At 37.5% G+C, this 11520-nt stretch overlaps 2 protein-coding genes across 5 annotated transcripts; one reads left to right on the top strand and one right to left on the bottom strand.

Annotated features, from left to right (window-relative positions):
* The first annotated feature begins 464 nt into the window (after positions 1-464).
* LOC104723699 (protein tesmin/TSO1-like CXC 2) lies at positions 465-4443 on the top strand. Its single transcript, XM_010442091.3, has 9 exons — positions 465-935; positions 1617-2315; positions 2419-2780; positions 2871-2942; positions 3025-3205; positions 3296-3391; positions 3486-3552; positions 3638-3788; positions 3866-4443. Exons 1-9 carry the CDS (start codon positions 873-875, stop codon positions 4239-4241), a joined length of 2067 nt encoding a protein of 688 aa, XP_010440393.2. The 5' UTR covers positions 465-872; the 3' UTR covers positions 4242-4443.
* Positions 4411-11226, bottom strand: LOC104723700 (protein NETWORKED 1B). Of its 4 annotated transcripts, none has more exons than XM_010442094.3 (5): positions 10792-11226; positions 10144-10221; positions 9837-10064; positions 5745-9751; positions 4411-5648 (listed from the first exon to the last, which is right to left on the bottom strand). In XM_010442094.3, exons 3-5 carry the CDS (start codon positions 9934-9936, stop codon positions 4623-4625), a joined length of 5133 nt encoding a protein of 1710 aa, XP_010440396.2. In that variant the 5' UTR covers positions 9937-10064; positions 10144-10221; positions 10792-11226; the 3' UTR covers positions 4411-4622. The 4 variants fall into 4 exon arrangements, with proteins under 4 accessions (XP_010440396.2, XP_010440397.2, XP_010440394.2 ...); XM_010442095.3 differs by having other exon boundaries at positions 10636-10987; XM_010442092.3 differs by lacking the exon at positions 10792-11226 and adding an exon at positions 10570-10776.
* Positions 11227-11520: the final 294 nt, after the last annotated feature.

Below are 11520 nucleotides of genomic sequence, written 5' to 3'. Positions count from 1 at the left end.
TATCTTTGTTATAAAAGAAAAGAACCTACTAATACTACTACTATACTAATAGATTTATTTATTTGCATGAAATTTATAGTCTTTAATTATAAATGAAGACTTGTTTATTTTCTTCTTTCAACATTATAAAACACAAAGAACTATTCTTTATTATTGGCAAATTAACTAAGACTTGCTTTTTTCAACATTATAAAAACAAAGACTTATTCTTTATTACTGGAAAATTGCATTGTAGATAAACCAATTAAAAAAAGAGAGGAAATCAGATTTTTTTATTGCATGCAAACAAAAGAGAAGCAGAGCAGAGTGAATAATAGAACTGTGTAAACTACTAATTCCCATAATTCCTTATTTTATTAATATTTTTCTTTCCAATAATAAATAATAAAAATAAGAGAGAGAAAAGAAAAAGAAAAAACTGGTGTCCGTTACTTTATTTAAAGGGTTTTAGGAATCGAGGGAGTATATTACTGTACTTATTAGTTGGGTTGGGGCTACTAGATTGCAGACAAAGCAAAGTATCAAAGATTCATTATTCACTTACTTATACAAATACATAATTATTTATACATATATGGGGAGACACTTGTTGTATAAAATACAGAGAAAGAGAGACAGGTGTTAGGGGAAAAGTTGGGAGAAGTGGTGGTGGGTCTTGTTTCTGACAAATAGTCCCCCATTTCCCGCCTTTGCTCTTGTTTGAATACCTCTCCTCCTCCTCCTCCTCCTTCATCTTCTTCCACTAATAATAAGTCGTAGTAAGAGAGAGAGAGAGAGAAAGTTAAATATTCATCAGAGATAAGAAAGAGAGAGAGAGTGTTTTGTGTGTTGTGTGAGTGGATGTGATTGTGTTTTTGTTTGTTTGTTGGAAAATGGATACGCCTCAGAAGAGTATCACCCAGATCGGAACTCCAAATTCCAAATCCAGATTTGAGGTTTTTTTTCTTTCTCTCTTTAAAAACTTAATTATAGATCGTTTTGGTCAAAGTTCTGTGTTTTGTTTTTTTTTTAATAAATGTTTTTGCGGTTTTTTTTTGTGTTTAGTGCCAATTCTCAAAAAATTTGGTGCCCATCTTTGATTTTTTTTTTTTTACTTTTGTTATTGTTAAGCAAATCCAGATTTCATAGGTTTAATGTACCAATTTTTTTCAATTCATTTGTTTTTTTTTTTTTAAATGGTTTTGCGTTTGAGAAGTCAATGCAGTTAGTTCAAAGACAGAACACAACTGTAACTGGTTTTAGATTTGTTTGACTTTGACGGTTTCAGTTTGGTCACTTTTAACACTGACTGAAGTGTTGTTAATTATGATCATCAGTTATCTCCAACTCACTACAAAATCTGTACTTTTTTTTTGTTTCTGTTCTGTTTTTGAGTTTCTTAATTTGAATCTGTGATATTTGCTTTTACTCTTAATATACCAAAAAAAAATTTCATAATTTAGGTAATTTTTTAGATTTGCTTTACTTTTACGGCTTCAGTTGTTTAATTTTCATAGTGAAGTGTTAAGAATCTGATCAATCATATCCCCAATTCATTACAATTTGGAATCTGTTCTGTTTCTTGATATTCTTAAATTTGGAATCTGTGACCTTAATTACATTGTCTGAAAATGCAGGATTCACCAGTGTTCAACTACATAAACAGTTTGTCACCAATAAGACCAGTCAAATCCATTCAAAACCCTCACCAGTTTAGCTCTTTGAATTTCACTTCCCCTCCTTCTGTTTTCACCTCACCACACCTTACTTCTTCTCACAAAGAGTCCAGATTCTTCAAGACTCACAACTCTTCTTCTTCTTCTTCTCACCCTACCAACCCCACTGAATCCCGAGAAGACGAGTCTACTTCTAATGAATCAGTCTCAGAAGAAGCAGCAGAAGATACAAAAGATGTCAACGTTGATGATGCTTCCAAGCCAGAGGAAACTTCAGTTGAAAAAGTTTTGCCACAAACGAATCCTGGTAGTCCAGTTGCTTCACCCTATGGTAGAGATAGTACTACCGAACTTTCGCTTGTCCCGTACGCTCCTACTCAAGGAGGGAATGGTTCTTGTGAGGGTGCAGGAATGGAGCTGCAGCCGAAGATGTTTGATAATGTTCAAGGGAAAACCGAAACTCCGGATTGGGAAAGTTTGATTTCAGATGCTTCTGAGCTTTTAATCTTCGACTCACCTGATGCTTCAGAGGCTTTTAGATGCTTTATGATGCAGAGAGCTTCAACCTCCGAAGCACGTTTTAACACTGGTGTGGGAATGCAAACAATGCAGCCCGATGTAAACAAGAAACTTGAATCCTCAGATGCGATTCCTTATGAGGTAAACTAAGGAATGATATCTCATTTAGTTATATTTAGTGTCTTATAATGATTACTATCTCTGAAAGATTTGTCTTCTTTGTGTTTGTTTTTGTGTGTGATAGGCTGTTTCATTCTTGCACCGTGGTATAAGAAGACGCTGCCTGGACTTTGAGATGCCAGGGAATAAGCAAACATTGAGTGAGAACAACACCGCGGCTTGTGAATCTTCATCGAGATGTATTGTACCGAGTATTGGTCTTCATTTAAATGCAATTGCAATGTCCTCAAAGGATTGTAAAACCAATGTAACTCAGGACTACTCATGTTCTGGGAATATACAAGTGGGTTTACAAAGCTCCATCTCTAGTACATTGCAAGAAACTTTGGACCAAACAGAAAATGAAACCCGGGAAGATGCAGATCAAGATGTTCCCGTTGAACCAGCCTTGCAAGAGTTGAATTTGAGCAGCCCTAAGAAGAAGAGGTAAGTTTGTTGCTCTGAGAATAACTAATCTCTGTAGATTACTTTTATTTTCTGTCTTACTAACTGTTGGCATGATAAATAAACACACAGAGTTAAGTTGGATTCTGGAGAAGGCGACTCGTGTAAGAGATGCAACTGCAAAAAGTCCAAGTGTTTGAAACTGTAAGCTCCAAGTTCCACTTCTTGTTGATCTTTGGCTAAAAAAGGTTTGGTGTTTTGAGTCTCTCTTGATGTTTGTGTGCAGTTATTGTGAATGTTTTGCTGCTGGAGTCTATTGCATAGAGCCATGTTCATGTATAGACTGCTTCAATAAGCCTATTCATGAAGATACTGTCTTGGCTACTCGAAAACAGATTGAATCTCGGAATCCACTTGCATTTGCTCCTAAAGTCATTAGGAACTCTGACTCGGTTCTTGAAACCGGGGTATGATCTTTTTCCCCATCTTTTTAGTGCTTTACATCAATACATCTATCATCTTGCTTGAAGTGATCATAATATTAAACTGACACACAGGATGATGCAAGCAAAACTCCAGCTTCTGCTCGCCATAAACGTGGCTGCAACTGCAAGAAATCAAACTGTTTGAAAAAATATTGTGAATGCTATCAGGTTTTTATTTTCTGCCATCATTGTACTTCCAGTAGATCTGTGGTTAACTTCCTCTGGTCTGACACCTATATTTTGGTCTGATGTTTCTTTAAAGGGTGGTGTGGGCTGTTCCATAAACTGTAGATGTGAAGGATGTAAGAACAAATTCGGCCGCAAAGATGGTTAGCTTCTCTGCTTCTGAGTTTTCAATACTAATAACCTTTAAGCTCTCTTTCTGGTTCTGATTTTACTTAATGTATATCTCAGGGTCTTCCATTGTTGACATGGAAGCTGAACAAGAGGAGGAAAATGAAACATCTGAGAAAAACAGAACAGCCAAAAGCCAACAGAACACTGAGTTTTTAATGAGAAAGGAGGCGAGTTCAGCTCTACCTACGACACCAACGCCAATTTACAGGTAAAATCTCAAGTTTAAAAGGATTCTTGATGTGAGTTTATATCACCTGAATAGCTGTATTTGTTATTTTTTTGCAGACAAGAATTGGTTGAATTACTACCTTTCTCATCATCTAAGAACAGAATGCCTCCTCCACAATCTCTTCTTGGAGGTGGATCTTCTTCAGGGATATTTAACAGTCAATATATAAGAAAACCAGATATTTATTTAACTCAATCCCGGATGGAGAAGTCATTCGAGACAGTTGCAGAGGATAGAGCGGAAGAAATGCCTGATATTCTCATCCACTCCCCTATACCTAACATCAAGAGTGTCTCTCCCAACGGTAAGAGGGTCTCTCCTCCTCATATGGAATCATCTAGCTCAGGTTCAATCTCAGGGAGAAGAAGTGGCGGGAGGAAACTGATACTGCAGTCAATTCCATCGTTTCCTTCGCTCACTCCCCAACACTGAAGCCATTTGGTTGATGTACCTATGAAAATTCTTTGAATCTTTTTCAAGATGATAAAAGTTAACTTCTAGTTGGTAGTAAGTTAGCACTTAGCACACTTTATGTCTATAGTTTAGTGGTTGTGTAATAAAGATGTCAATCCATCATGTTCTTCACAACACAAACCAAACATTTCTTGTAATATATAGGTTTCCTCTTTTGAAATTCTTGTCCACTGAAGTATAGAAGAGGTAGTGAAACATATTCTGAAAATCCAAGTGCTGCCATTTACTCATTCAACCCCAGCTCTAGCTTTATTTTAAAATACATCTTACGCTAATTGCTAAGATATTTCAGACACCATACTAATACTACTAGAGTTCATTATTACCTTATGAAACACCCTACTCTTCATTAGTTGAAGATCTTATACACCCGCAGAACCGGTTTTTCTTCTTTCTTGCAGTTCTTTTCCCGCTCTTGTGAATAATGTCTCTCAAAAGAATCACTGTCCTAGTCTCTGAAAGCATTTTGCTTCCTTTGCTTTTGGTGCCATCTTCAAGCTTCAGCACTGCTTGCTCTATGTTCTGCAATTTATTTTGCAGCTGCTCTATCTTCTCAGACCCGTTTTTTGATTTCTCCACGACCACCTTTCTGTATATATCTCTGGCATCTCCGGTCTCCTCAATTTCCTTGGACAGAATCTCGTTTGTGTTTTCAAGCTGCAAGACAGATTCTTCCATTTCTTTCAACTGTCTCTTCACTATAACCAAATCAGCGTTGCTGAATCTTCCTTGTTTCTCATTCATCTCCAGCTTGCTTTTCAGATCTGTTAGGCTAATCCGGAGACTTGACAGTCTCCTTGAATCAGACAAGAGTCTCTCCATAATCTTTGCCTTGTCATCATTGTTTCTAGACAACTCTGCCTTGTCAACAACACCAACTGCCTTATCAGATTCTATAGAGGGATTCCGGCTTAAGCGACGGAGACGGGAGTTCAATGGCCTCTGTGGTTCGTTACAGTTGATGAGAAAGTTTATGCTGGTCTCTGATTCATCAGATTCGTCCCAAAACTCAAACATCTCATTGGAACGACGACTAGTTCCCTGGCTTCTGCCACAGATCTGGGAGTCTGTGACTAGATCATGAGGATTTTCTTTCATCGATAATCCATTCTTCACCTCGGTCATCCGAGACCTAGATCTTGTCTGTTTGGATTCACCAGAGAACTTGTCATCAAGTTGTATATTTTCAATCTTCATGCGGCCTCTGCTTTTGTGGGAGGCACTTCGTGTTATTTTCCTTGAAAGCCTGCCTTTTTCTTTGTTCCTAGGTTTAGTTTCCTTCAGAATCACAATTCCATTGCATGCACTGGTGGTACTGCCACTTTCTTCATTCTCTTGACAGACAGCTTCTTCCAGATTGTCTCCCTGAAGAAAATGGAAGGGTTTAGAATTCATAAGTCCGCGGCAGCTAGAAAGATGAGTTTTAACATTTGAAATCCATGAATGAGTGGGAAAGTTTACCTCTCTCTGTTGATAGGCTGTTGCAGGAAATTTCGTTAAAGCCTGAGTACTTTTATCAAGGGATGATTTTACATCTCCTGCCAAAGATGTTATCACAGGATCATAAGCTGACAGTTTACTCTTCAGCTCAGTCACTTGAGACTCCAAAAAGCCAATTGTTTCTTTCATCTGGTTTATCTTCGTCGTTTTTGTAACAACTTCATCATTGAGATTTTTACAAACTCCTGTGAGTTCATTAACTTTGTTCTCAAGAATGAGTTCACGGACAGCTGAGATATGAAAATCAAAGTAGAATGATGTTGCTTCAGCATCCCAAAGTTCAATCTCATTGCTTTTCTCTTGCAGCTCAAAACTCAGGTACTCCTCTCGAACTTGTTGTCGTTGGATTTCTTCGTGTAAGAAATCTACCTCTGACTCCAAATTCTCATTCATAGTGTTCAGTTTTGTAATCTCTTCCTCCTGTTTTCCAGTAACATCTGACAGTTCGGAAATCTGCCTCTCTAAGTTTCCTCTCATTTGTCTTGATTTTTCACAGTCTTTCCTCAGCTCCTCAACCTCTCTGTGCAGTTCTTCATTCGCAGTGTGTGTAGCCTTAAGCACATGCTCTGCTTCTAGAATTTCCATTTCCCTACGTTCCAAGATTTTGTCTACACTACAAACCTGATGATCCAAGAGTCCATTTAAAAAGTTGTCTTCTTCAATGCCTTCATGTAACATCTCTAGCATCTCTTTTAGACCTTGACTTTCTTCCTCTTTACCTTTTAACCTTTCCTCCAGTGTCTCAACCTTGTGCCTCAGGCCTGTACTAATTTCTTGTAATCTTCTCATAGCTTCAACAAAACTTTCAACCTCAACAGCCATTCCAGACCCAAAAGATTTGTAAACCTCACACATGTTACTCAAAGCAACAGCTTCCTGAAGAATTGCATCATTATCTTCCTCAACTACACACATTCCATCTTTAAGTTCTGAGAATTTCAGAAGCAAACTTTTGTTATCATTGAGTGTAGACGAATAATCTTGTTGCAAAACCATGTATGACTTATGCAAACTCTCAAACTTTAGATGCTCCGTTTGCAGTTCAGCTCTCAGCTCTTGCTCTTGTTGCTCTCTTTTAATCAGTTTTGATTTTAACAACCGGTTCGTCTCCAATAGCTCTTGCTTGTCCTTTTCCAGCATTCCACACTGATGTACTACAGTCTTTAGATCTTTTTCGACGGTGTTCTTCTCCGATTCGAGCAACAAACCGTCGGACTGGAACTGTCCAAGTAGAGATAAGAGCACTGAGTTCTCAACTACTAGCCGCTGCATCTCATATTCAGCGCTGGAAAGTGAACATTTTAGACCATCAATCTCTCCCAAAACAAGTGAAACTGAAGGTTGGTCTTTCGCAATCTTTTGTTCTGAATTCTTACAGTGTGCTTCAACTTGGAGTGCCTTTATCACTTGATAAATTACACCCCTCAAGCTATCAATCTCGTCCAAAAAAATTTCTGCTTCCATCTGCTGCTCGAGATTCTCATTTTCCAGTTCAGAGATAAGTTTCTCTGAGAATTCCGAAGCTTCTACATGCTTCTGACACTCAATCAGGAGAGAAAAGTTCTTCTGCTCCAGATCTTCTATAAGCTTTTGCAAGATGAAGATCTCGACTTGTTTGTTTACAACTCTGTCAAGCTCTTCTTCATACTCTCTTTTCCTGGAGCGACACTCTTCTCGAAGATAGCTCACATTCTTCTGAAGATCTGCTAATCTGCTTTCGGTCGATCGCTTGTAATTAGCACTCTCCTGCTTCTCAGCGGCAAGTGAGACCTGTAACTCTTCTACTTGATGGTTTTTGAGCTTATTATCGCTCAGTGAATCGGCATATTTTACTTCCAATTCTGTATACTTCTTCTCCAAGATTCCTAGCTTCTCCTCAACCTTATACAATTGAGAGACAAGAGATTCTCTTTCCTTCATAAGTTCATACTTATCATTTTTGAGCATTAGGACAAAATCTTCAAAGTACTTTGACTTATCTCTTAGACTTATAAGCTCAATGTTTGCAACAGAAAGGGAACTCTCCAATAAAGAGTTCTTTTCCAAGAGCTTCTGCATATTTGCAGTCATGATTTGCAACTGGGAGAAAAAGTTAGCTCTCTCGGCAGAAAGCTCAGATTTCTCTCCTTGTAAAGACTCACATCTTTCTTGCAGATCCTTTGCTTTCTCCCTGGAACCGTCTAGTTTTGTGTTTGATTCCAAAAGAAATTTCTCCAAATCAGCATTCCTCTTTAGAATGCTGTCCATTTCACTTAGCTTTCCTGCAACAGCATTTTTTTCATCTCTCTGATTGGTGCATAACTCGATCAGCTTCGAGTTCTCGTCTTGTAGTTTCTTCACGGAGTAGGAAAGAGATTGAGGATCAAAACCTGTGAGCCTCACTTGATCAATTAAGTTTTGGAATCTCTTCTTCATGTTGTCAATATTACTCTTCACATAATGGATCTCTACTTGAAGAGCACTGCTCTGGTTCATCTGTTTCGCAACTTCTTCCTCGAGCTTTTCTTTCATCTTCTTCAAGCAAGAGATCTCATTTTTCTGAATCTCGAAGGAGATCATAGATGTGTTATTTACTTCACTTAAGTTTCGGTTTTCTTCTTCAACTGAGCTGATGTCACCTTCCAACTTGTGATTGCGCATCTCCAGTTCGCTCAACATTTGAATCCGGCTTTGAAGTTCCAAGGTGAGAACCTTCTGTTCCTCTTGGGATTGAGAATGCAAACTCTCCAAATTTCGAAGGCTAGCTCCAAGTTCTGAAAACCGCAATTGTTCTTCTTGCATTAGAGCTTGAAGCTTTTCAATCTCGTTTTCCTTCTGGACAAGTTCTTGATCTTTAACTGACATTTTGTCCAGTAGATTGTCTGCTTCTACCTTTAGAGTTTGATTGAAGCTCTCCAAAAGAGCACACTGTTCCTCCACAGTCTTTATCTTTGCAGCACCAGCAAGAACTTCACTGCTCATTCTTTTGGCATTATCTTGAGCATGAGATACTTCTCTCTCTAAATTTGATATTGTCTCCAAACACTGCTGATACCGAACACTCAAGTCTTCATTCACTTCATTCAACTTCAGAAGTTCTTGTTTCAAAGCTTTGATTTCATTTTCTGCTTGTTCCGATTGGTCCCTGAAGATTTCAATACTCTCCTCAGCATCTCTAATTTTCTTCTCTAAAACAGATATCAATTCAAGGCATTTATTGTATCGGATTAAGTCAGCCTCCTTCTCAGATTGCAATCTAGAAAGCTCTTGCTTGAGACTCATAGCTTCCCTTTCTGCTTCAGATGCTTTGTCAGTAAGCCCCTTTGCATATTCTTGCTCATGAGAAACCGATGCTTCCAAATCTGCTATTTTATCCATGGATTGATTATACTGAAGAAGCCATGTATCCCTCTCGACCTCTAGCTTTGCAAGAGATTCTTTGAGTATTTTAATCTCAATCTCAGCTTTGCAAGCACGTTCATCAAATCCTCTAACATCCTTTTGAGCATCGTTGAGTTCTTTTTCGAATCTTGATAGTTTTGTCAAGGTTAGCTGATATTGGAGATTCAAAGCCTCCTTTTCAGTTTGAAGCTCAAGCAATGTTTCCTTTAAGCTTTCAACTTCAGAATCTGCTTCGTGAGAATCAGAAGTTCCACATAAATTATTCACCTGACTTAAACTCCTTTCACTTGTAGCACCACCCTTTTGGAAGTCTTCTGTATAAGGCTCAGAAGAAGATGATGCAGAATCCTCAATCATGCCGAAAGGAATCTGGTTAGGAAACGCCTCAACCATGACTTTATGCGCACGCCGAAGCTCCACTGTTGTATGATCATACCTCTCAGCTAAAGCACGATAAGCTCTGTACAGCTCTTCCACCAGTTTCATAAGCTCTGGACGTTTCTTGAAATACATGTCTGCCCTTCTTGCAAACGAATCTGCATCCGCTTCTATGAGCTTTATCATTGTCTTGACTTTGGAATCCATATCTGGTTCAGCACAAACACATATTTCATGTTAAATAAACTTCCAAAAAGACACAAAATCTATTGAACACACATTTGCAAAGGAGACCTGCAAGATTATCCTGAATCCATTTGGAGTTTTTGGGAATGTGACTATCCCACCACCACGAGTACAACCGCCTGGATTCTGACTGCGACAAATTGGCCATAGCAGCGCGGGTGCAAGAAGCTCAAAGAACGGGGTTGGATCCTTATTCCAGCAAGATCAAAAGTCAAGAATGCTTGATCCCTTTGATCCACCAACTAATATTCTATAGAAACTAACAACTCTACAAAACTGAAACAAAGCAAGTCTGTCAAAACAATCAAAGTAAAGTTACAGAAGCTTCAAATCGTTTTCTTATTGCAAAACAAACCTTTGCACTGTGGTTTTGCACCAAATGCTGAATAATCACTTTGGTATCCTTATATAAGAATATAAACAGTGGATCTTCCTGAAGAAGAAGAAAAAAAAAACTAACCATTGTCAGAGACAAATTCAAGAATATAGACAAAGATACAAACATGAGTTACTTCAATGCAGAGTTAATAACAAAACACAATCAAGACTTGGGAGAAAAGGGGGAAAAAACCAGTCTTTTTGTTTTGTTTGTATCATAAGAAAATAAGGATCAGAAGCATCATAGCTCAATAGAATTGAGTTGATAGAAACTGGAAACTGCAGACTTAAAAATATTAAAAATATGTATCACAAAGACAGATAAGTTCATCATTACCCACCAATAATAGATACAGCAAATAACAAAATGTCAAGCTTTGGGAACAAAACTAATCAAACTTACATACACACCAAACAAGAGTGAAGCTTTTCATATGAAATTTGCCAGAAACATGAAATGGGTACCAACCAAATTTTCCAAAGGAAGGAACTTTATCAAAATTCAGGAGAAAAAACTGGGAGATGATGAGTGCAAGCAACAGCGACGCAAAGATTAGAAACTGAAACATCAAGCGAAAACGATTGTTCTTAGAGAAATTTGTAAGGGATCAGAAAAAAAACTTACCGAACGAGAAATATATACATAGGGTTAAAAAATAAATAAACCCAAAGCTGTCAAAATATTGTAATTCAGTCTCTTGTCTCTTCAGTTGCAGCCATCAATGGAGAAACACACACATACAGAGACACAACACAACATTCATTCTCTCTTCTCTGCTATGCGTCTGCGTGACAAGAGAATGATTAGTATGATTGGCTCCTCTCAAGACAGTAAAATATCCGATTTTTTTAATGATTTTTTTTGGCCTTTTTGTCGACAACACTATTGGACTCTTCTTTATCTCGCTGTCATTTTGTAATTAATTCATAGAAAATTAACGTTTTTGTTTTCTTCATAATCTGGTGTTTTAACGAAATTTATGGAAATTTTTGTATCTTTATAATGTATGGTTTAGTGAAAGAAAGAAAAAAAAGGATTCTTATGTGTCGGCAATCTGATAGGATTTAAATATGAAAGACTTTAGTATGCAGATAGAGGCAATGTGACATTAACATCTCTCTCACAGACCAAACTGTTCAACATACGACAAATGTGTCCACTTTAAATACAGTCATTAACTCATTATAATCGTGAATATAATTGTTTTTTTTTCTTTTTTTTTACAACAGGAATATAAATGTCATATATATATATATACAGAGCGGTGCCAAGGGTTATGGAGGCCGGAGGCACAACAACAAAAAATTTACATGGCAAAAATTTGTAAAATATTAATTCTGATAGATTTTTTTT

This window comes from Camelina sativa, chromosome 11, assembly GCF_030686135.1.
Source record: "Camelina sativa cultivar CO46 ecotype springtype chromosome 11, ASM3068613v1".
In the NCBI taxonomy this organism is placed as follows: Eukaryota; Viridiplantae; Streptophyta; class Magnoliopsida; order Brassicales; family Brassicaceae; genus Camelina; species Camelina sativa.
The sequence above is the reverse complement of the archived record's forward strand: the minus strand, read 5'-3'. Positions and strand labels throughout refer to the sequence as shown.

Excerpts from the sequence above, each read along its gene's own strand:
- LOC104723700 (XM_010442094.3), bottom strand. The coding sequence starts at position 9,936 with ATGGCCAATTTGTCGCAGTCAGAATCCAGGCGGTTGTACTCGTGGTGG. Across the intron at positions 9,752-9,836 it reads GATTCAGGATAATCTTGCAG|ATATGGATTCCAAAGTCAAG; the intron begins GTCTCCTTTGCA and ends GTGCTGAACCAG. Across the intron at positions 5,649-5,744 it reads CAGCCTATCAACAGAGAGAG|GGAGACAATCTGGAAGAAGC; the intron begins GTAAACTTTCCC and ends CATTTTCTTCAG.
- LOC104723699 (XM_010442091.3), top strand. The coding sequence starts at position 873 with ATGGATACGCCTCAGAAGAGTATCACCCAGATCGGAACTCCAAATTCC. Across the intron at positions 2,316-2,418 it reads CAGATGCGATTCCTTATGAG|GCTGTTTCATTCTTGCACCG; the intron begins GTAAACTAAGGA and ends TGTGTGTGATAG. Across the intron at positions 2,943-3,024 it reads AAGTCCAAGTGTTTGAAACT|TTATTGTGAATGTTTTGCTG; the intron begins GTAAGCTCCAAG and ends GTTTGTGTGCAG.